At 38.6% G+C, this 22,440-nt stretch overlaps 3 protein-coding genes across 3 annotated transcripts; 2 read left to right on the top strand and 1 right to left on the bottom strand.

Annotated features, from left to right (window-relative positions):
• Positions 1-7,240: 7,240 nt before the first annotated feature.
• LOC141828196 (homeobox-leucine zipper protein HOX27-like) lies at positions 7,241-8,873 on the top strand. Its single transcript, XM_074715575.1, is given in 5 exon segments — positions 7,241-7,543; positions 7,546-7,645; positions 7,799-8,091; positions 8,169-8,248; positions 8,323-8,873. Coding segments are annotated over 5 exon segments (1,074 nt in total). The 5' UTR covers positions 7,241-7,306; the 3' UTR covers positions 8,687-8,873.
• A 706-nt stretch (positions 8,874-9,579) lies between these two features.
• Positions 9,580-17,381, top strand: LOC141828206 (uncharacterized). The gene is made up of 6 exons (XM_074715586.1): positions 9,580-9,633; positions 9,699-9,804; positions 9,879-9,958; positions 10,024-10,259; positions 13,302-13,497; positions 16,931-17,381. Exons 1-6 carry the CDS (start codon positions 9,631-9,633, stop codon positions 17,093-17,095), a joined length of 786 nt encoding a protein of 261 aa, XP_074571687.1. The 5' UTR covers positions 9,580-9,630; the 3' UTR covers positions 17,096-17,381.
• A 576-nt stretch (positions 17,382-17,957) lies between these two features.
• LOC141842244 (uncharacterized) lies at positions 17,958-22,296 on the bottom strand. The gene is made up of 3 exons (XM_074730464.1): positions 21,890-22,296; positions 18,344-18,465; positions 17,958-18,240 (listed from the first exon to the last, which is right to left on the bottom strand). Exons 1-3 carry the CDS (start codon positions 22,236-22,238, stop codon positions 18,133-18,135), a joined length of 579 nt encoding a protein of 192 aa, XP_074586565.1. The 5' UTR covers positions 22,239-22,296; the 3' UTR covers positions 17,958-18,132.
• Positions 22,297-22,440: the final 144 nt, after the last annotated feature.

The following is a 22,440-nucleotide window of genomic DNA, read 5'->3' as shown; positions in this document are numbered from 1 at the left end:
TTACAAAGAAGAGATTTTAAACACTTCCACATCAAAAGTCAAATTGTAGTTCGCGTGTGAGATCTGATGCAGCAGAGGTGTCGTAGTTTTTAAACACTTCCACATCACTGAATTTCTCTGTCAATTTAATTTGTAGATGTCCAGGGAGGGCATTTGCGTTCGTTCGACTTTAAATTTATTTGAGGCTTAAAAGTTGAAATTAATGTTTTTGTCAAGTTTCTAAAATAATTTTCCACTTAATAAATCATACGGTTAGCCAGTTAATTAGGACCAAATCCATCACTCCAGCGGTCTCATACGATACAATTATTATCATTTTGATAAAAGAGTAATATTGGTTGTTATATGCAAATTAGAGTGAGAGTTTAGGTTTTAGACTTCAATATTTAAATCATAGGCCATTAAATATCGTTAGGTAAGGCAAATTAAAGATACTGATCGAGTGGGCAATTTCTTTCTCTTTCACACTGATATCTTATTTTCTTAAACTCAGCCGACTCTTCCTCTTCCCCATTTATCTCTAAAAAAAATATGTGTCTTTCCCCTCCCTTGTAATTGTTGATGATCCTACACTCTTCTCCTCCCTTGTCGATAATCCCACACCCTTTCTCTCCCTCGTCGATGATCCCACACTCTTTCCCTCCTTCATTGGTGATCCCACACCCTTCGCCTCCCTCATCGATCGGTAATCTAACTCTCAAAGGACATCCTTCCCTTGTCGATGATATCCCTTCCTCACTTTTCTTACCTTTTCCTTGATAAGAATATATAGGAAGTAGGAGTTCCTCATCCATTTGATGCAAAGCAATAAACCTGTAGGTTCTTCGTCCATTCGAAGTAAAGTACGTAATAAAGCGAAAACTATTTTACCATGAAAACTTTGTTTTACTTGCTTCTTTGTTGTTTTGGATTGCCTTTGGATGGTAGAAAATGCAACAGTAATTAGTCTTCATCCTCTCCAGAACCAACGATAATAATCCTTCTCAAAATTCTCTTTATAAGGTTGTTGTTCAGGTTGATTTTCGGATTGCTAGACTTCACTAATCGATTGTTATTGAATTTTATATATCATATGATTGTAATAATTTTAATTTAGTACTTTGTTGATATACTAATTCTTGTCATAATGCTATAATATTTTTTTGTGACACAATGTATATATTCATTATTATCTTCTTTTAAAAATTTTATAAAATCATATTTCTAATTTAAAAATTTTTAAAAATATAGTCTAAGGTATCTAGAGCTTAAAAAATAATTAAGACAGCCATGATCGCATCCGAACTTGAAGAGCTTAGTAAGAAGAAACCATCTAAATGCATGGTGATTCTAGCTAGTGTTATAGTCAGTGAAGGTATAATTTAGAAGTAACTCCAAATGAATCAAAGGATCATTCGATTGATGACCACTTAATCTCCCTTGCAAATTTTGAGTGAATATCCCAGTTTAGTCCCTGCACTCGTTTGTTCCTTCATAATTGTTGGACTTGGTAAGTCTTCTTAATTTGCATTTATTCTTTGCATACTGAGTAAATTAAAAGCATGATTTATACATATTCAGAAGTCAACCTCCGGAATTGATTTTGAATTTATAGAACTTAATTACTAGATTCATGGCTCGAAAAGGAGTGCTTTTATATATGAACCCATCAGTTATAGAATTATGTTTTTAAAAAATCTCTAATATCAGTCCTGTTCTTGCGATGTGCTCCAATCTAGGCCTTCTCTTAAATAGCTGAATAACGATGGTGGCCTTCTCTTAAATAGATGAATAATGATGGCGACTAGTCCTTTCGTTTCACACACTACAAAAAAATAATCAATCTGCGACGAAATCTGGGACGAATTTTAACAAAAAATTCGTCCCAAAAAATTTGCCGACGAATTTTGCAACGAAACAAAATTAGTCGCAATCAAGTCGTCGCCAAAAATCTGCGTCGAAAAACCCAAACCATTTTTTGCGACGAACTCAAAATTTCGTCGCCAATTGGCGACGAATTCCACGAATTCGTCGCCAATTGGCGGCGAATCCAGAATTCGTTGCCAATTGGCGACGAATCTGTTTTCGTCGCCAATTGGTGACGAATCAAAATTCGTCGTCAATTGGCGACGAATCTGTTTTCGTCGCCAATTGGCGACGAATTTTGGGGTTCGTCGTCAATTGGGGACGAATTTTGGAGTTCGTCGCCAATTGGCGACGAATTTGGCAACGAATCTTGAATTCGTTGCAAATTACGATAAATAGTAAACTTACGATATATTTATGACGAACTAGTATTCGTTGCTAATTTCGTCGCCAATTGGCGACGAATCCTATATTCGTCGCAAATTTCGTTGCAAAAACAAAAAAAAATTTCAATGCAATATTCGTTTTGGTGATTATCCTGTATATACAAACAATATCGATCCAATCGGATCAATTCATAAATACATGTAACCTGTAACAAACAAGCAAATCAAATCTAATACAAATAAAACAATAACATCCATTCATTTCATCCAAATATCCATAACATACATGAATCCATAACAAACAAATCATCCATATCCATAACATCCAAATATCCATAACATCTACAATCCATAAAAATCATAATACAATCCAACAAATAAGTACATTAGACATGTATGTACATGTCTATAAGTCTAACCAAGTCACAGCATCATAATACAGGAAGGCAAGAGACAAAGTACTGGTACAAACAAATCAGAAGATATATGAAGACAAGATAGAAGAGATCATCGTAGTCCGCCAGAAACTCTGCTTGATTCTCCATCACTATCTTGTCTTCGCCTGCATAAAAAAATAAGATAAAGAGAAAAAGAGAAAGTATCATTCTTCAAATTAAAACTAATACTAAAATCTATAAATTAAATATGTAAAGACTAACCTTTTTTTTTTATTTGTTTATAAAAACCTGTGTAACAAAAAAACAAACAGTATTATTAACAATATATAAATTATTAACTTGCAGCTGTAATAAAAAGCATGTCACATAAATAAAATAATGCTTACAAAAATGCATACACAAAAAAACTCATGAAGGATCACCACCATCGTCGCTGTCGTCGTCGTCGTCATCGTCGTCGTCGTCACCAAGTTGCAACTGAAAATGTTGCAAAATCCGCTCTTGTTGTTTTTGTAATTTTTTAATTTGGTTATCTCTTCGTATCATTTCCTCGTCCCTTTGTTGTAATAGGCCTTTCAATTGAGTGACCTCCTCTGTCAAGCTATGTATCTGTGATGTGACGGCAGGGGAGGTGGTAGAAGAGGTACCAGCAACTCTATGGGTTCTGCTCAAAGAACCCATACCCAAAATCCTTCCACCACCTTTGCATCCCCCACTCGCCTCCAACCACAGACTCAATTCATTCCCAACTGAGGACTCAGATCCCTGAGAGCTAGCAGCTGAAGAAAGCTCAGTAAATTTATCCTGTATTATCAAAAGATATATCAATAAGTTATAATATTTTAGAAATTAAACACATAAATATTTAAAAATATATTAAAACCTTCATGGCTTTTGCTCGTTCTCCGCTCCAACTCTTGTCTTTTTTCTGGAACGCGCGAGTAAAAGTATCGATGAAATCAGGATCTCGACCTATTTCCTTAGCCTAAAAAAATATTGTTAGATCACTGGTTAATTACGCTCCTCGGCCACGGCGTGCCTGCCTCTTTACTTTTTGTTTTTGGCTTTTCATCTCGATCTGCATCGATGGAGGGTTGAGGTGGCCGGCCGCAAGGGAGGGGACATCATTCGGCCTCCCCATTGGCGTGCCTTTTGACGGTAGCCATTATATTGCACTTCCATTGGCTTATTCAATTAGCTTATTAAATCTTGTATAATTCATTAAACTTATCCTTGTATTAACTTTTATTTTATATTTAAAAATTAATTTATTTTGACAAATGAAATGAGTAAATACAATACAATGATTTTTGGAATAAAAAATAAAAGAAACAATTATGATTTAATTTTATTAGAAAATATGTTGCCCGATAGCTGTGAATAATGATTTTTGGAATAAAAAATAAAAGAAATAAGAAAAAAACAATCAACGAGGCATTACCATCGAGCTTGGCTGCGGGCAGGGGAGGGCCCCACGTCCGGGCACGCCGCTGCGGCAGCAGGGCGTCGGCTTTTGACCGGCCGGCGGCTCAGCCCTGCCGTGGGGCGGAAGCGGCGACGACAGACACCGCCGTACGATGATGCGCTGCCGCTTCAGCGTCGTCTGGCTGTCCTTCTCGGGCGTCGGCCATGGTGCGGTCACCTTCCGGTGAGCAAAGAGGAGAGGCGACCGGAACAATCAAGCGCGAATAATTGCCGCGCCGCAGAAAATGTGATTGAACTGACCCTAAGTTGGACGGCCGAGATGGAGGCGACGAGGCGGACTGGCAGGGTCCGAACGTTCCAATCATTCGGCTGTCCCCGGGAGCCCGGACAGCGGACGCGATTCCCTCCCTCGCGAGAACACCGCACACTGAAGTTCCACAGCGCCTGCCCGACGCGTGCCCGCTGTCGAGTGCAATTACTGATGAAATGATGGTAGCACAGATAGAGGGAGAGGGCGATTAAAGTCGGGGACGAGACATCAAAAACGATCTGACAGCGTGGCAGAGATTTGTGGTGGCGTTTCATGTAATTTGATGTCGGACAGGATTTGTCACTCAGACTGACTCCAGATTTGGATGTTTTACCAAAAGGTACATCTAAATTGCGAAATACCCAAAAAGTACATGTTGTTTTCGTATTTTAAATTAGAAATATTTAACAATTAATAACTGATTGTTATTATTAGTTGTTAGATTCGTGAATAAGACACATCATGACCATTTATATTTTTCCCCGTGTAATATTTTTAATCTTTTATTTTTTTATGAACATGTAACTTATAATTATTATTCTTTCTCAAAAATGTACATATATGATCATTATTTGTAGTTAACGGATAGATTATTGATTAATTAAGTTTTAATCTATTAATAATTAGAAATCACAAGGGTCATTGTTAGATTGTTGCTTTGCAAGCAATTCTCATTGATATGCTGGGCTTTAAATCGATAAGGGTCATCGAGTATCGGTACTAATGAATAACGAAATAATAAAGGGAGAGTGACTAATTATCGATACTAATTGGGCAACAATTAAAAAGTTTATTTTATTTTTGGGAGGTTTTACGTTTAAAAAAATGGGAAAAAAGTGTTTTATCTTATTTTGTATTCTAAAATATTTTTATTTCAATAGCAATTTTAGTGAAACTTATTACAATAACATTAAAGGAAATTAAAATTAGAGTATTTTGATATAATAATATTTGGTATTAAAATATAGGTATTTATAAGGGGAAAATGAAATATTTTTTTAATATTTGTACGTAAAATGCACTTTTAATAATGTGCATGTATTCTTCTTCTTTTTTTTTTACGAGAAAACGTATCGAAACAAAATTCAGAAAAGTACAGCACCGCCTGGAATTGTCATTAATGACCTCTTTATGGTTTACCCAAAGAAAAAAGAAAGGATTTGACTCGATCGATTTCCATCGACAACATTGACAATCCCTTGGCGATTAATAACAAGCAGAAATGAGTTAGCGAGCCCTTCGCCATCCCATCCATCAGCCTTAGACAGCAGCAGCACAACGCTGGCAGTAGGAGAGTAGGAGTAGCCGTGGCTAACAACATTTGTAGCATCTCAACAAAAGATTTCACTGGTAAAAGCCCTTGAAACTAGCGCTTGCAGCACTTTCCGAGCCTCACTGATCATCCATCAAAGTGAAACAGCATTAAAGACCGATCGTAGAGGTTTTAACGATGTGGGTTTTGATTGACTCATCTTATTTGCTTAATTCAATCGATTTGATTAGTACAATGCTCAAGTTATTTGCTTAGCTTGCTCAATCTGCTTGGCTAGCCAAATATAATTATAACAACAAATCGTGATGTCATAATATATATATATATATATATATATATTTTAAAAAATAATCGACCAAATAATAGACGTGAAGTCAGTCATGATTGTTCTACTTGATTATTATTATTTTTAGTTCGTCCTGGTGTGGATCCATGCGAAATTAGCTCATTGCTCATGACGCAGCAGACTGGACAGCTCCCCTTGCCACAATCTTAAAACAAAGCACGCGGTGGATTCTTATGCGGCTTCAATCATGATCATCTTGCCCGATGTGGCGACTCACCTACCTCAAGTCTTTTTCGTTCCTTCCCACTGCTCTTCCTCTTCCTCCCATTTTGTCCCCTGTTACGCAAACTGGAGAAAAACGCGCGGACAGGATTGAACAGCGGGGCATCGGACGGGCGGAGTCTGGAATAAGTGCGGCACACGGCTCGTCAGGTGCGCCATCAATAGGTGGCGCCCATTTAAGTCTCTGCGGCCTGCCGCGTGACCTCGTCACGCCATTGGCGCACCATTATGCTGCGTTATAGCTCGGCGAGGGTGCCATGAACGCCCCACTGCCTGCTGCGCCTCTTCTCGCTGAGCTTGTGAATCCGCCCCGGTCAATTCAATTAGTTATTTAATGAGCGAGGTCTCATGGACGCATTCATGCGTGCATGCAACCGAATTATCAGAGGTTGATGATGGGCCGGATGCAACCATAATTCAGTGCACAAGGCAGTGCTGGAAAAAGAGCTCGCAAGCAAAAAGCTTGCCCCATCGCCTCGCCTTCGACCATGTGAATGCATTCATTGATTTGGAAAAAAAAGGAAAACGATTGGGAGATGTATGATGCAATGCGAGAGAGACGATATGATGAGCGTGCGGAGGCAGGGGCATGATCCCGTCTGCCCATGGGAAATGCAGTGGCAATCATGGCTTATCATTGTGTAGCATGGAATGGGAATAGCGACCGGTTTGGTTCTTGTTTCAGGAAGGGGATAGGCTTCTTTTAGGTGGGAACGCGGGGGTGCGTATGATAAGAAGGAATGATGATTAACGTAATTATTATGGCCTTGTGTTATTTTTTTTAGTGTCGAAATGAAATTCTGGAAACATGGTTTGATGACTAAATTTGATGGTGTTTTGGCTTTTGGGTTGGGGTGGGTCACGTGTGTCAGTGTTTGTCAACCAATGCTTTGTCGGTCAAAACTATGGCTGCTCTGCTTCTGCTGCCCTTGCCTTCTTTTCTCTCGTCTCCTATGCGCTGCAGCGCCTGACGCTCTATAAAACCACCCAACCAAAAGCCTTCCCTCATTCCTCACCTCGCTGCTTGCGCTGCTCGCTTCGTTTTGCTCCTTGGGCTTCTATTTGTTTGTCTCTCTAGGGCTAGCTGTGTATTTGGCATTGATGGAACTGGGGCTGAGGCTGGGGGAGGCGCCCGCGGGTCGGCCTTTCTGGGCGGCGGAGACGGCGGCGCCGGCGAAGAGAGGGAGAGAGAGGCTGGGGCTCGTGCTCGGGATGGGATTGGGGGTTGGCCGCTGCTCGGACGAGGAGGTGCAGGAAAACGAGGACGTGATGGAGAAGGAGATGGAAGGGGAAGTGGAAGAGGAGGAGGAGGAGGAGGAGGAGGAGGAGGAGGAGGGAGTTCCGCCGAGCCGGCACTGCAGCTTAACCTCCTTCCCCTCTTGCCTATTTCCGCCCAGCCTTCGTCTTCCCAGCTACGGTTCCCATGGGCGACCGAGACCGGTAAGGGAACTGACAAAATCTTGAGCATTTCTAGAAAACGATTTGGGGATCGAAATGATATCTTCTTTTTCGAACGAGGAATTTGAGATCCCTGTCAATCCACTTTTTTGCTGCAAGGAATGTTGATGGATTTTGGCTCGATTTCTTTTGCAGGGAATATGGAAGCGTCGATGCGAGGGTTCGACGTGAACCGGACGCCGTCCGTCGAGGAAGCGGACGAGGGGCCGGCGGCGTCATCGTCGCCCAACAGCACCGTCTCCTCCTTCCAGATGGAGTTCTCCGCTGCGAGATGCGAAGGCGGCGGCCGAGCGCTTCCGGCGGAGAGGGCATCTTCGAGGGTGAGCGACGAGGAGGAGAACGGCCTGGGGAGGAAGAAGCTCCGACTTTCCAAGGAGCAGTCCGCCTTTCTCGAGGAGAGCTTCAAGGAGCACAACACCCTCAACCCCGTAAGAATCCAGATACAAACAGAAATCCGCCATTACTTGTTTTTGTAGCAAACGCTTGACTCTTTCTGCTGTTTCAGAAGCAGAAGCTTGCTCTGGCGAAGCAGCTCAACCTGCGGCCTCGCCAAGTAGAGGTCTGGTTTCAGAACAGAAGGGCCAGGTATTCTATCTTCTCATAACCCTAATTCCCTTCTACGATTTCTTCCATCCCGATTAAACTCCCACTGATGGCAGGACGAAGCTGAAGCAGACGGAAGTGGACTGCGAGTACCTGAAGCGCTGCTGCCAGACGCTGACGGAAGAGAACCGGCGGCTCCAGAAGGAGGTGGCAGAGCTGAGGGCCCTCAAGACCTCTCACCCTTTCTACATGCATCTCCCCGCCACCACCCTCTCCATGTGCCCCTCCTGCGAGCGCGTCGCGTCCACCACCACCACCACAGCCGCCGCCCCCAACTCCGCCACCACCACCACCACCCACACCTCCGACCTGCCACACAACTCCTTCGCCGCCCTTTTCTCGAAGCCCCGACCCTTCCCGCTGGGCGCCGCTGCCCAGCCATCTTCCGCAGCCCCTCGCCAGCCCTCGCCGGTCTCCTAAGAAGCACTTAAGAATTCCGGCCGCCATCCCCGAGTGGCGATCCTTGTAAATAGCACCGTTTTGGAGGGCGTTTCCGCCAGTTGGCTCTTTTTCTTCTTCTCCTGTTGGCGTATTTTTGGAGCTTGGAGGGATTTTCATGGCGTTTCTCAATTGGATTTTTAACGGAGAAAATTGCTCTTTTAAGTCTTAACCAATGCTTCTGCTTTTATTCCAGTCCATTTCAGATTGCAGAAACGCATAGTAATAAACAAAAGCATCAAAATAAATTAATGATAAATCTTAGAGAAAACAAGACGATGAAGCCTTCTTCTCCTCGCTCGCCATTAATAACTGGTGGTGGTATATGATATGAAGTTGATTGGGAACATTTTGGTGCGAACCAAAATCTTTGCCCCGTAAATCTTAGTTAATCTCATTGATGTGACCAAAATCTTTAAAATTACATTTTATTAGAATAGTATTTAATGATCCACATACACTAAATAATAGTAGAATCATGTTTAATGATCCATATATAATATTTTAGAATGAATATACATACACTAAGATTAATGATCCATATATATACACTAAAATTATTTTAGATGTTTATCCACCTTCAAAATATCTAAATATTTTATAATTTTTAAGATTAAATTGATCTTAAATATAAATTATCTTTAAATATTAAGTTATCCAAGCGGATAACTGATGCTATTTTAAAAAATTTAAAGATAATTAAAAGAATTAGATAACCTTGGGGGGGGGGGGGGGGGGGGGGGGTACAGATAATTAAAAGAATTAGATAACCTTGGGGGGGGGGGGGGGGGGGGGGGGGGGGGGGGGAACTAGAATTTACCAATAAAAACAGGATAACTCTATAAATTGCCGCTTCGGGGTTTGCCCTGCTCTGCCGTTTCAGTCGTCCGTCTTCTTGATTCCAGTTGCAGTCGAAAGTCCGCTTCATGGTTCGCATCAAGAACCCCCTCTCTCCTTCTCTCGATCTCGAATAATCTTCGGGTTTTGGACGCAGGATGCGGCCAAGGCGGCGTTGGTAGCGGAGGAGGAGGAGGAAGAAGAGTTCGAGCCTCTCTTCAACTACACCCGCGTCGAGCCCGTGGATCTCCTCGCCTTCCAGGGTTAGTTGCTGTTTTCTTCTCGCTCATTCGAAGTCCTTTGCTTGGCCGGCAAGTGACTTCTGGATTGCGCACAGATGACGCCTTCGATTCTTCCCCTATTATCACCGTTTCCGAGCGCAACAAAGCGTCGGATGCCTCCGTCAGTGCAAATAAGGTTCTTTCTTCACCGGTTGGTCATTCTCGGGGAACTTCTCGTTGACAGTTATGGTGGATGTGTAGGAGGGGAACGTGAAAGGTAATTACGGAGCCACTGTGGTTGTTCTTGATGACGACGAGGAAGTATATGGGAAAGGGAAGAAAGGCGAGGGTTGGGTGCCGCCTCGTAAGCCTCCGAATTCGGTAAAGGGATTAGGTGAGAAGGCTAACAATGATGAGGATTGGCTGCCTCCGCCACCCCCTAGGGTTCCAAACCCCGGATTAAAATCCCGAGAGGAGAAGACTCTCCAAGAGTTGCGGTATGATATGATCCTTCTTTACCTGAGATTTTAGATATTACTCATCTTTTTTTTTTCTTTTCTTGCATGAAGAATCGGATGCTGTGTTTAGCTGCTCTTCTCTTGTATTTCGATCTGCACTTGCAAGGGCAGACGCATCCCTGGCTCTCCCTTTAATATCTGACTCACTTGTACAAATGATTATACAAAATAGTTAATTGAATCACCAACCTAATAAGAATTAAGCCATTGTACAAAAAATGTAAAAAGAAACATAATATATGGCTCTCTTCTTGCCCCTTGAATCAACTATCTTATTTCCTATAATGTTGCTTCAAAACTTTATATGACTGTGGTATGTCACACCATCCTTTATACATCAAAATGTTTTGGCTTTTATATAGCAACATCTACAAAATGTTAATGTAGCTGAAATGATAATACTAAGATGGATGTGTGAAGTTTAGAAATCATAAAATAAAATTACTAATAAGTGAAAAAAGGTGGAGATGGTTGACATATTCAAATGGGCAATAGATTCTATAGTTTGCAGAGTTAAATCTATTAAAGTGATAGGGTAGAGTGAGATCATAGAAAAAAAGTAACCTAATAAAAAAATACTTTATTTAATATGAATATTACTAATGATATAGCTTTGTATAGACTAAATTTGATGTTAAAATTAATGCAGTCAACCCCAACTAGAGGGGACAAACATGGTTGGATGACCATGGCTAAACTGACATTTGAATCACAATAAAGAACTGATCTTGAAAATCCTACCTATCCAATCAACAAAGAAACAAATAGTTAATGCCCAAAAGAAAGAAACATAGTCTAGCTTGAAATGGCGACATATTGTATCACATATCACAATCATTTGAAAGCACAATGCTAAATTGACAGTCCTATATAGCCCACATAGGTACTTATCAGTTGGTGCCCTCGGAAAAGCTATTGCCTTTGTTTTATACTGATCAGGAGGAACTAAGAAGGGGAAAGTGATTTATCTGTCTGTGCATAAGTGTATCGTTTGCAGAGGAAGATGAGGAAGAAATCATCATTGTTGGTTGATACTGTATTGTAGCTAGGGCTTGCCCTTGTTGAATGGAAATTGGGTGTCATGTCAATTGGGTGTCAGTGCTGGTATTTTACTGGACTGCTTGCAAGCAATGTGTAAACATAGCCTTTGTAAAGAATTAAATATACATTTGTGTCTTTAATTCACTTCAGGCTATGTTTTCTGGGCTCATCTTCACTTGACCTTTGTGTACCTGCAGGAGATTTAGAAACATAAAAGATAAAATTATCAGAAGAAAATATAACATATGCAATTTATAGAATTTTACAGTATTATTCAAGCAATCCAATTAAACAAATATGGAACTTAATATGTGAACAATTTTCCTCCACTATAAGAAAATTGCCTGTCCATGTGATAGAAATCAGGTTGATATACCATAGATCTATAATCTGATTGTTTGACGATCTAAAAATTTCAAAGAAATTGATTATTAATCATCAAATTTATTTCTTTTCCTTTTCTTTCCTCTTATTTTTGTCCAAATAAACATACAAGTAACTGCAAAGACATGCAAGTGCTGTTGGAACTGTGCTATTTTTGTTGATCTCACAAATGTTTGAAATTATTTTGAGCTAAAGTCGTAACAGACTTCAAAGTGCTTCATCATTATTCTTTGTGGCGCTCTGTTGTGTACTCTTGCAATGTGTAAGGCTTGTTTAACTTCATGATTCCATTTAGCTTTGTAACTTTATTGCCTAATCATTTTTGATTGGATTGGAAGGCTAGTGTGTTTCCTGTTTTCAGTGGACAAGACCTCTGGAAGCTATGCAAATCTAATGTTGACTGCCTTCTGTAGAAGCTTTATTCTTTTATTTCCTCCATGTTTATGTAACTTAACTGTTAGACACACAGCATCTGATGGTCCCTTCATGTCAGCTACTAAGTCTTTCACTCTTTCATAATTTGAATGGAAAGCATTAGTCACACACTTGTTTGCTAACATATTTGAAAATTTTGTCGCTGTGTATATGGTACAACACTTAGTCATATTTGCAAGTAGCCTTCTCGCACTGTGCAGACAAATATATGGTTCTTAAAGAGAGAAAAACATCTACATTTTTGGAGTTTATGCAATATAATATTAAAAAAATTATTTTCTAAGTAGCCTTCTAGCACTGGCTAGGCAGATAAATGGTTCTTAAAGAGGGAAAATCGTCTGCATTTTTGGAGTTTGATGCAATATAATATTAAAAAATTTAGCACACACCATGAACTGTGTCATTTAGTTTGTTTAATACAAGTTCATCAAATGCGAATTTTCTTTTATTAATTTCAACCATTTGATTTATTTCTTCTAGATTTGAGACTATCATTCTGATTCAAGGAATTAGTGATTATTTCTAGGATTCAGTGTTTCTGTAAATCAACTACAATATAATTGGTCAGTATTCTTTTGTTTTGGGTCATTCAAAAGCCATTTCAAGCAACTCATGCCAATATGCTATAATACGCTATAATATTTTGGTTTATTAAGCTCAAAGACTAAACACTAAGAAGATCTTGCTTTTGTATGCACGATATGGAATTTTTCTTTGATAGAAGGAATTAACAGACATGGGCATCATATCCACATTCAACCAAACTCAGTTCTAAAATTGATCTATAAACCAGCTATCCAGCTTCAGTTTGCAGTTATTCACTGTATATATTCACTTATCATTTTGGCAGGGGCTGGATTTTTATTTTTTTATTGGTTGAAATGTAGTTATTCATTATGTTTAGCAGCCACATCAATGCCTTCTCAACATTAACTACTGTCATTTGATGTTTTTTTTATTCACTCAAGCTCTACCTTAAGTTTATCTGGGTAAGGAAAGTGCAAAAAATTTATGTATTTTTTTTTTATGTCCAGAGCTTATCATTTAATTGTTATATTGTTCCCACTTGATGAATGCAGTCATTTCCTCCAAACGACCGACTTTAATACTTACAATTTTCCCTGATTATGTAATTTGATATGTTTTCTCTCTAATTTGTAGATTACATAAGCAAAATCTGGCTTCATTTGCTCAGTCAGTGCAAGATGTACTGCATCATGTAGAGGAAGCTGAGATAGAGCAGCATAACAGATCAAGAACACCTGTTGAGCAACCATCAAAAGAACAAATCCTACGACAAAAGATTGTAATATCAATCCAGGACAAACTAGGACAAAAGCAGTTTCGTGTCTATTCGGTAATGTTTCTTGCTCATGTTTTACTTTCTTCAATTGTTGCTATCTTATTATGGGTTACAACTTGTTCAAGGTTATATTGGCATATATCTTACTGTACCATGCTGGATTTTAATGGAATGCTTTATTATGAATGAGTAAGCAAGGTTTATTTTTTGTCCCAAGGAAAGTTCAGTATTTGTGGAGTACAGTGCTTGCTGGTCTGTGTCAATATTTTGGTGCTATATGCCTTTACAGTGTATTCAAAGCATGTTTTTTTCCTTCAACAATATCATATTATTAATATTAGGATAATAATATTGGATTATTATTTGATAAAATCACTTTTTATAAATACTACAACAACAACAACAACAATAACAACCAAGCCTTATCCCATTAGGTGGGGTTGGCAAAATCACCTTTTATAAATACTAAATAATATTAGATTATTGTATCTCACTAGATTATTTGTAAATAGTAAATCATAATTTTCATATGGAATTAATAAATATTACTAAAAGTGCATTATGATGTGATAAAATCATATTGATTGATATAATATTATCTTACGCAATATGTTATTATTTGATATCGTCAGCTCCATTTATAGGTGGGGCTTGCCATCGCAGTTAAATCCAAATCGGGTTTTATATGAAAGTGATTTTAAGCCCACTATTGATCAAGAGAAATATATTGTTTCCTCCATCAGCCATAATCTTTTTTGAGAGACATTTATAAGAGGAAGGCAGTTTCAAGGCTACTATAAAGGATCTAGATCTAGCTTGTGAAAGATCATGAGCAGTGACAAGATTGAACGATTATCCCTTGAGCTTGCAGAAATCTTGAGGTTGTGAGATTGTGTTTTGAGTTTGAATTCATGTGAGCAACTAAGATTGTCGCTCCCTTGCCCATGTGTTTATTAGAATTTAAATAAAATTTAAGCTGAAATAAGTGAAAAGTCAGCTAGATTGGCCCGGTTTTATCCCCTCAAAATTAAACTAATTAGACCGTATCTCAATAATATTCTTTCTTTTTTATTTTGATTTAACCTTGAACAAATTGCAGCTTATTCCTATTGGAATCCAACTTATTTTCTAGCTAATTTCTTCCAAATTCTACTTTTTTCAAAATCTTTTGATTGAGCTTTGTAAGATGGCCAATTTCTCAATAAATATTGGAAGGGCCTTTGCTAATGTCAATATGATAATCTTTATTGGTAACTGCCCTTTTTGGTTCATCAATTGCAGATTTATTCATGTAGTCAATAGGATTCTAGGGACCAGGTTGACCTTCCCAGATAACTTTGTTGGTTATGGGTTGTTTTTGTCTTAGCCTTTTAATTAATAATTTTTTTTCTTTTTAAATGTGATAAAATACTCAAAGATAAACCCAAAGGGTTGGTGTGTGACATGATCTTTCAGTGTGGCTCCCAAATTGAGAATTACTTTATCAGTTGAAAATAATTGTAACCAAATACGACCCCTTATTGTACTTACGGTTTACCTCCATTTGCCGCTTCCTTATTTGTTCTCCATCAAATGTCTCCTAGTAGTTTTAAATCAGATAAGTTTGTAATGGTATCATGTGTGCTAAGTACAGACCCTCTATGCTTTGCATTGGACTTTATATTGATACTTGATAGTGGCCCAGGAGTGCCAGAGTAGGTTGGATGTCCTTGTATGATGGAAGACCTTATCAACAACCTGAAGGTCCTTTTCAATTTCCATCACTAGTTATTTTATGGATGAAGCCCTACTGAATGGATGTTTTGATGCCTCATCGAACCAGATGGTGGCATGGCTTTCTTGTTGCTACTTGCTAGCAGCAAAATACATGGTTTGAGTGCTCTAGATTGACCTTGGAATATCTAATTTTCCCAATGATTATCAAATGCTGAAAACATCCAACACAGAAAGACTGGATTACCTTGATGGAAAAGACGTAGGAAAAGTGGGAGGACAGCTCCCTTTCCTAGTTTACTTTGAATTTAAAGGGTACAAAATTAAGAGAGTGAAAGAGACACAGGAGAGAAAAATGAAGGGGGGAAAAAGGAAGAAAAGTCATGTCGATAAGTGATTCATTAACACTGATAGAGTTGTGAGTACTCTGTGCAGGACTCTTGATTTTGTTAATTCAGATAGTAACTAATCAAGAGAGGGATTTTTGGTGTTAAGATGTGATCAAATGAAATTGCGGTTTTTTGAGACTAAAGTTTGATGGAAGGAGTTTTGGGGAAAATAAATTAAATGCTAAATTAGTAAAAATTAATTTAAATTATCAATAAAATTAAATAGTTGTAATTTCTTTGAAAGATTGTGATTGTATTGTATTGATGGGAGCAAGTCTGCTATTGAGATTACCATCTGTTCTGTTCTTGACCAACTAATGAAATGTGTACTTCATAGATCTGGATTAAACCTCTCTTTGACAGTATTTTACAATTTGCTTTAAGGAATCTAACGAATTGGATTCCAATGTATTTTTTCTTCTATCAGGGCCTTCTCAAGTGCTATTGCATTTTTCTAATCAACGGACTCGATTACATTGAGGATGCAAGGATCGAGTCTTTAATGGGCACTACACAATTGTTTTGGTTGTTAGGGATTGTTGGTGGTGGAGGGGGTGAGATAAGGATAGCCAGTCCCTTCTATAGTATTGGTCTCGTAGTGAGAGACGTGGGATTTTGAGGTGGCTGTTTGGGCTAAAAAACTAGAGGGATGGGCAACAGGAGATGATGACAATAGGACATATTGGCAGTAACTACCACCACTTGATTGAGAAGGACGAACTAGTCATTGTTACAGCGTATCGTAAGATTGAGTCAAATGATGTTATTGTCGTCTGAATTTCATGGGGTGTTGAGGTAGAGAATGAATTTTCTGATGGTGCATGTTCTGTGCTCGGGTAATGATGAGCACCAAATGCATACTGAGGGTGAATGAACAATAATGGAATTGTTTTATGGAATCACAAGAAGGAATGAGATGTATTGGGGTTAGCAAGCACAATGTGGCCAAGTATTGTTTGGTATGATACGAGGTTGTTGCCTGAGTTGGCAATCTCATGACTAGGGAAGATAGGAGGAGTTAGACAACTTATCCAACATTCAATTTGTCTTAACGGTAGATCTAAGATTTTTTATATAGGTTTCTATAACCTAAATAATATAATAAATCTAGATGAGTTATACATGCTCAAAGGTACTTTAATTTGAAAAATTAAAGAGAAAGACATGGTATTTATCAGGTCTGCTGAATTTATTTTTTTTATTTTGCATCCTCATTTTTTCTTTCAGCAAGTGTAACTGTTCTAATCATTGTTTTTTTTTTCACTGTCTAAGTCAAACCAATCCTTGAATGGCTTTTATCCTTTCGTCTTTTTACACTCAGTTGTGTTTTTGTTGATAAATTAATTGTTTAGAACTTAAAAGAGGGGTAATCATGTACCTTGCAGGATGAAAAATTTGAGAAGATTTTCAAATTGTATGCTGAAAAGGTACAGGTCAAACTTGACAAATTAGTATTCTCTTTCGACGGAGAGAGAGTTAGTTCAAATGCGACACCTGAAGCCCTTGGCATGGAGAATGACGATATCATTGAAGTTTATGCTAAATCGTAGATCCGTTTTGAATCAATGGATGGCAGATGTGTAAATCAAGAGTGCTAAACTATGATCCCAATATTTTACTAGTTGAATTCTGCAATAATCTGCAGATTTTGTGGTGGCTGTCAATTTAACCCCAAGGCCAATGCCAACGATGAAGTGACAGGATGGTACAGTAGAAAAGATTTTCTTGTTGTGGCAGAAAGTGATGCATGTTCTTATAACGTAGCATAAAGCTTATCTGTCGTGGTTCTTTGTACAATTCTTGATGGCTAATTTTAGGTTCAAACTTACTGTTTAAGATGGTGAAACGATGATAATCACAGCCAATCTAAAATAGCGAAAAGCTCTTCCATGCATTTAATTAGCTATTTGTTCGCTTCCAAAATGAGCATGAGAGCTTAAGATCTAATTTTTTAAATGAATAACCACTAGAAAGAAGGAAGATAGTAAAATAAAAGTATAGAAAATATTATCTTAGAAGTGAAAAAGTAAAATATTTGTACGATATTTTGCTTGGAGAGAAAATTTTGATTTTACAAATATATTTGTTAAATAGATTTGAAAAAGATAATAATTTTTAATTATTTTGGGTTTAATAAAAATTGAGTTTATTTGCATCTGTATTTTATACCCTAACAAAAATTTTTTGCGGCCTAAACCGTTGATGCATCTACGAAAATTTTCAAGGAACACCACGGCAAAATGGAAAGTTTGACAGTTGACTCAGAAGTAAACAAAGGAAATTAGAATTTATTTATAACGTTGTAAATTCTTATCTCAAAATTAGATGAAAATTGAAACCATTTTTCAAAAAAGTTGAGATTTTAAAAAGTTAATGTTTTTCTTTTGTTTTTCACAAAATAGAACTACGGCATTCCACAATATCATGGCGACTATTTTATATCCTCTAATTCCAAACATGCAAAATGAGTAACTAAAGGATATGCAGATATAATTGTAACACATGTCCAAGAGCTACCCTTGATTCAAGACAACATTTCATATAATTCACAACCATATTGAGCACCCTCGAGGTTCACAATTGTCTCTTAGGTTGTGACGAAGAGCTTGCCACGAGCATAGTACCTTTGGCATAACTTTTTCAGCGACGCAACAGAATGCTGCATTGAATTTAGCGTCGTATCCATGAACATGGCCTGCAGAACAAGTTAACTTCTCAGCTACGAACCAGAAAATGAGGAAACAGAAAACATACTGCAAAAAATATTATCAACTACTTTTAGAGTGCATAAAGGATACCTGATAATCATCACCATATTTTTCAATTAACTTCCCAACATGAACACGTTGCATAAAAGTCAGTGGTTGGCTAGGTGCTACTTTTCCATCCCTACGCGTCTTCCCAAGTGCAGACTTCAACTCTGCGTTATTTGAAATCATGCCAAAGATAAATAATGGAAACGCAATAAAATTATCTGGAAACAAGTTTGATTTCTGTGAAAGAATACTTTGCTGGACTATATGCAGCATGAATCTACACAAGCTTTCTAACCCACTAAACATTTCCAAACACTTTAAAAAAAAAAGAGACAGATGAATTAGCAACAAGATGTTGAGAAATATTATCATGGTTGAAAGCTAGTACAGAAGGCGTAGTTATGTTTCCTAAACAATCGATTGATGTCTTTGAAACTAATATCTCTCAGTTGATCAAGTTGGTTGTGTGCAGTTCATATTGTGGTAACTGGGGACGTAACAATTAGTGTGAAGGACGATCTGCTCTAACTTATGGTGAGTACATGCTCAATTTACACTTCAATCAAACTGTTTCCTGCCTTTACATACCCCAAACCTTCCTTTCCTTCCAAAGAGCTCTAAATCCTGCTAACACGGTCACACCTTAATCAAGAAAGCATCGGCAGTTAATCACCATCACCATAGCAACATCCCTTGAACTGTGGAACTAGAGTCAGGCACATAAAATATCTGGTAACTTAAATGATAGAAACCTCGATGATCCAGATCCGATAGCTCCTTTCCTGACTGCTGGAGTCCTTAGTCAAGTACATCAAATCATCACGATGGCGGAACAATCTCATGGTGGTTCAAGAGGACAATGCACAGGAAAGAAGATGCATCTCCATCATCTCAACAACAGGAGGCCATCATGACAAAATTGTACAAATTCAAGTTCCCATACTACAAGAAATCAGAGACACTTCTTTTACCAGCCACAAACATCAGATCATCAGAACATTCTGTAGCTTCACCTAGTGGAAAAGTGTGCCAATTAAGTTGATGAAAGAACTTCTTTTACCAGCCACAAACACCCGATCATGAGAAAGTGGCTGTAGCTTCACCTAGTGGAAAGGATGTGACTTTGGTTTATGAAATTTGTAGCAGATGTGTCAGACAAAGGGGAGATTTACAAAAGCTCCCATTGTTGTTTCCATTCAAATCACAAAAATGGGGTAAACTATTGACGCTACAACAGATTGGAACTGCCTATGCTTACCAACAGAACTTTGAGCACTTGGGCAGTCAATCAGAGCAGTTCCTTAAATTCTGAACAAGAAGTTGACAGTTTTGTACATGGTTTCTTCCCCTAATTGCTGGAAGTGCAACCAACAGACCCCAAAATCTCACTGAAGCTACGAACTCAACAAGTCTATAAAAAACAAAGGGCTTGCCCCAAATAATTGAGTGGGAACTGTAGGAGAACCACATAAATAGCACAGTGGCCATCTGTGATAGCACGCACAATCAACCGTTAAAGTGGCTACACGTGCAAAAAACAATTGAAAGGCGTGTGAAGGGGTTGTGAGTTAGTCACACCCAATTATACAAGAAGCTATTTTTGCTAAGAGGACAACCAACTTGGACCAACAAGTATGGATATTTCTTGTTGCTTTCATGGTTGTCACAAGCGCTAAGTTGATCTTTGATAGCATTTTTCAAGTTGCATGGCTTACTCAAAACAAATGTATGATTGGGACCTAACTTCACCAACTTCTAGATGGTATTGTTCAAATTAAGTGGGAGTTCAGCTCCATAACTCACATATTAATGATAGGCTAAACAGGTCACTAGGCTAAGCATTGGTATGTATCTCATCTGCTTTCTAGGAGATCAACTTTTCATTGCCTATATTGGGCAGAATAGCACTATAATGACAGCTATCGCAAAAGCTTAGACAACCCTATTAAAAGTAGTGTATAAGCAATCACCTCCTTGATTCATATCTTAGCTAGGATTGCAAAGCATGAAGCCATCAAGCACAAGTTAATTCACTGCAAGGACAGTTTTTGTTGTGCCAAGATATAAGGTAGACTCAAGAACGTAAGAAAGCAACACATGACCTCCATTATCATGATGCAATATTCAAGGTCAAGGATCAGTTCTTTACTTAGATCCCTATCGGGAAATACTATCACTCATAAAGAAGAAAGAGACTTGCTTTATAGGACTATGGGTAGTTCAGTATCGTACACTGCACACTTGATATAAATATCAACTATTCCAATATCTTAGGCATTGGCTGTATCAAATAAGTGGGATTGGTCCATGTGCACTCGTTTTTAGCAAAAGACAGCTGCTTGGATCATCTCTTCTCCCAAATTGAAACACGTCGTCTCTCAAAGACTCCAAAAAATCCATCACTTCTTCAGGTCCTTTCTCTGCATGTTGAAACAATTTACTACAGTTGATTCCGTTGATTTTTCACATGAGTTCCCTAAATTATACTGAGAGCTCATCTATTTTTTTTCACCGTTATGGCAACCCTCAAACACAATTCTAAGATATCAGCTAGTACGGATCAGCCGAGTTTGACAACTATGGTACATTGCATCAGTGGCATTTCATGAGCTGCAATACCATAATCTGCTAAAATTCATCATGTATTTTGTGTACTGCTTGATGCCATTTTCATGGACAAGCAAACCCATCATGTATAGGAACCACTGTAGCAGAGAGAAATCAATAGCAAACGGTCTTGGACACATGGACATATTGTGCACCAAGGCGCTACCAATACATGAGGCTCACCTCCAACGGAGGCTTCTGCGGATCAAGAAAATAACTTATTTGCTTGCTTCCCCTTGTCCTTGAAGATAATCACACTGAAAAGGGGAACATGGTGATACCCCCACCATTCCAGTCAGGGAGCTCAATCTCATGTTTTGTCCAGTGGAAGATGTGTGTGCCCATGTTCTGATCAGTAGGAAATCTTGTAAAATTATATATTCTAGGAGTTTCAGAACATGGTTTTTAGTTAGAATTGAGAGCCATAACAATTGTATCAAAGTAGCTAACCGTTCTCTAATTTGTTTCCAGAAGAGGGATTGTACCAATTATCTAATCATCTTTCGAGTCATCCTATTAATTAGTCATAATAGAGAAAGTCAGAAATAGTCTCAATGATAAAAAACTAGATACTCTATTGCACCAAAGTTGCAGTAGTTGCATTTAATATGTGTGGGCATCTTCGCCAGGTAACAAGAGGATAAATTCTTAGAACAAGGTTGTCAAATCTTACTACAGTTAGAAATCAGAATGGAGCAAATTCAAGGTGGTTCAACTTTCATTAATGAAATTTAAAATCTACGCACAAAGGGACCGTGTAAAGGCACAACAATATACCTATTTTCCCAGCTAAAATAAAAAGCAAGAACTTGTGAACATAACTAAGAAAATTGTTGTATGAAAATAGGAAATTATGTTTAAACTGTAAAACAATTGAACTTTTAAGAACAATCCAGTAGTCCAATCAAAAGGGAAAAAAATTGTGAAACGTAAAAGCAAAATTAAACGAAAAGCAAGTGTTATGTCTCTTAATCAACTAACCATCGGATTCAAGATCGCTGCCGCTGTCAATTGGGTCGAACTCCGAAACAGGAGCAGATTCGCGGTCAGGGAGCTGGAGAGCGGGGCACTCTGCGATCTGATGAGAGAGCGACACGGCGCTACGGATATTGGGGTTGGAGACGACGCCAAACGTCCTGTAGTTACGGATGACGCTTCCCTTGGCGTCCCACTTCTTCGTCCCTTCCTCTCCGGCATCCGCGTCCTCGTCGGGGGCAGCGAGAACCTTCGGGATGACGCATACAGGCTTGAAGAGACCGGGTTTCTTGCGCGGAAGGCCGACGCGAACTTTCGCGTGGGATTTCTTGTACTTCCGCCGTGATCGACCCATCGCTGGCTCTGGCCGGCGGCCGCGTCAGGCTCCGCCTTTTATAGTGGGCTCTCGCTAGGGTTTCTCACCTTTATATTTGGTCATTTCTGTGTAACGACCATTATATATATTAAAAAAATTTATGGATTTTATAATTCGACGAATAAAACAATTAATTATGGATTTTATAATTCGACGAATTATATTAAAAGTTATAGAAAAC

Source organism: Curcuma longa, chromosome 1 (genome assembly GCF_044706935.1).
Source record: "Curcuma longa cultivar G26 ecotype Majalengka, Jawa Barat chromosome 1, ITB_CL_G26_1.1, whole genome shotgun sequence".
NCBI lineage: Eukaryota > Viridiplantae > Streptophyta > Magnoliopsida > Zingiberales > Zingiberaceae > Curcuma > Curcuma longa.
Note: the sequence above shows the minus strand (reverse complement) of the source record. Positions and strands in the feature narration are given on the sequence as shown.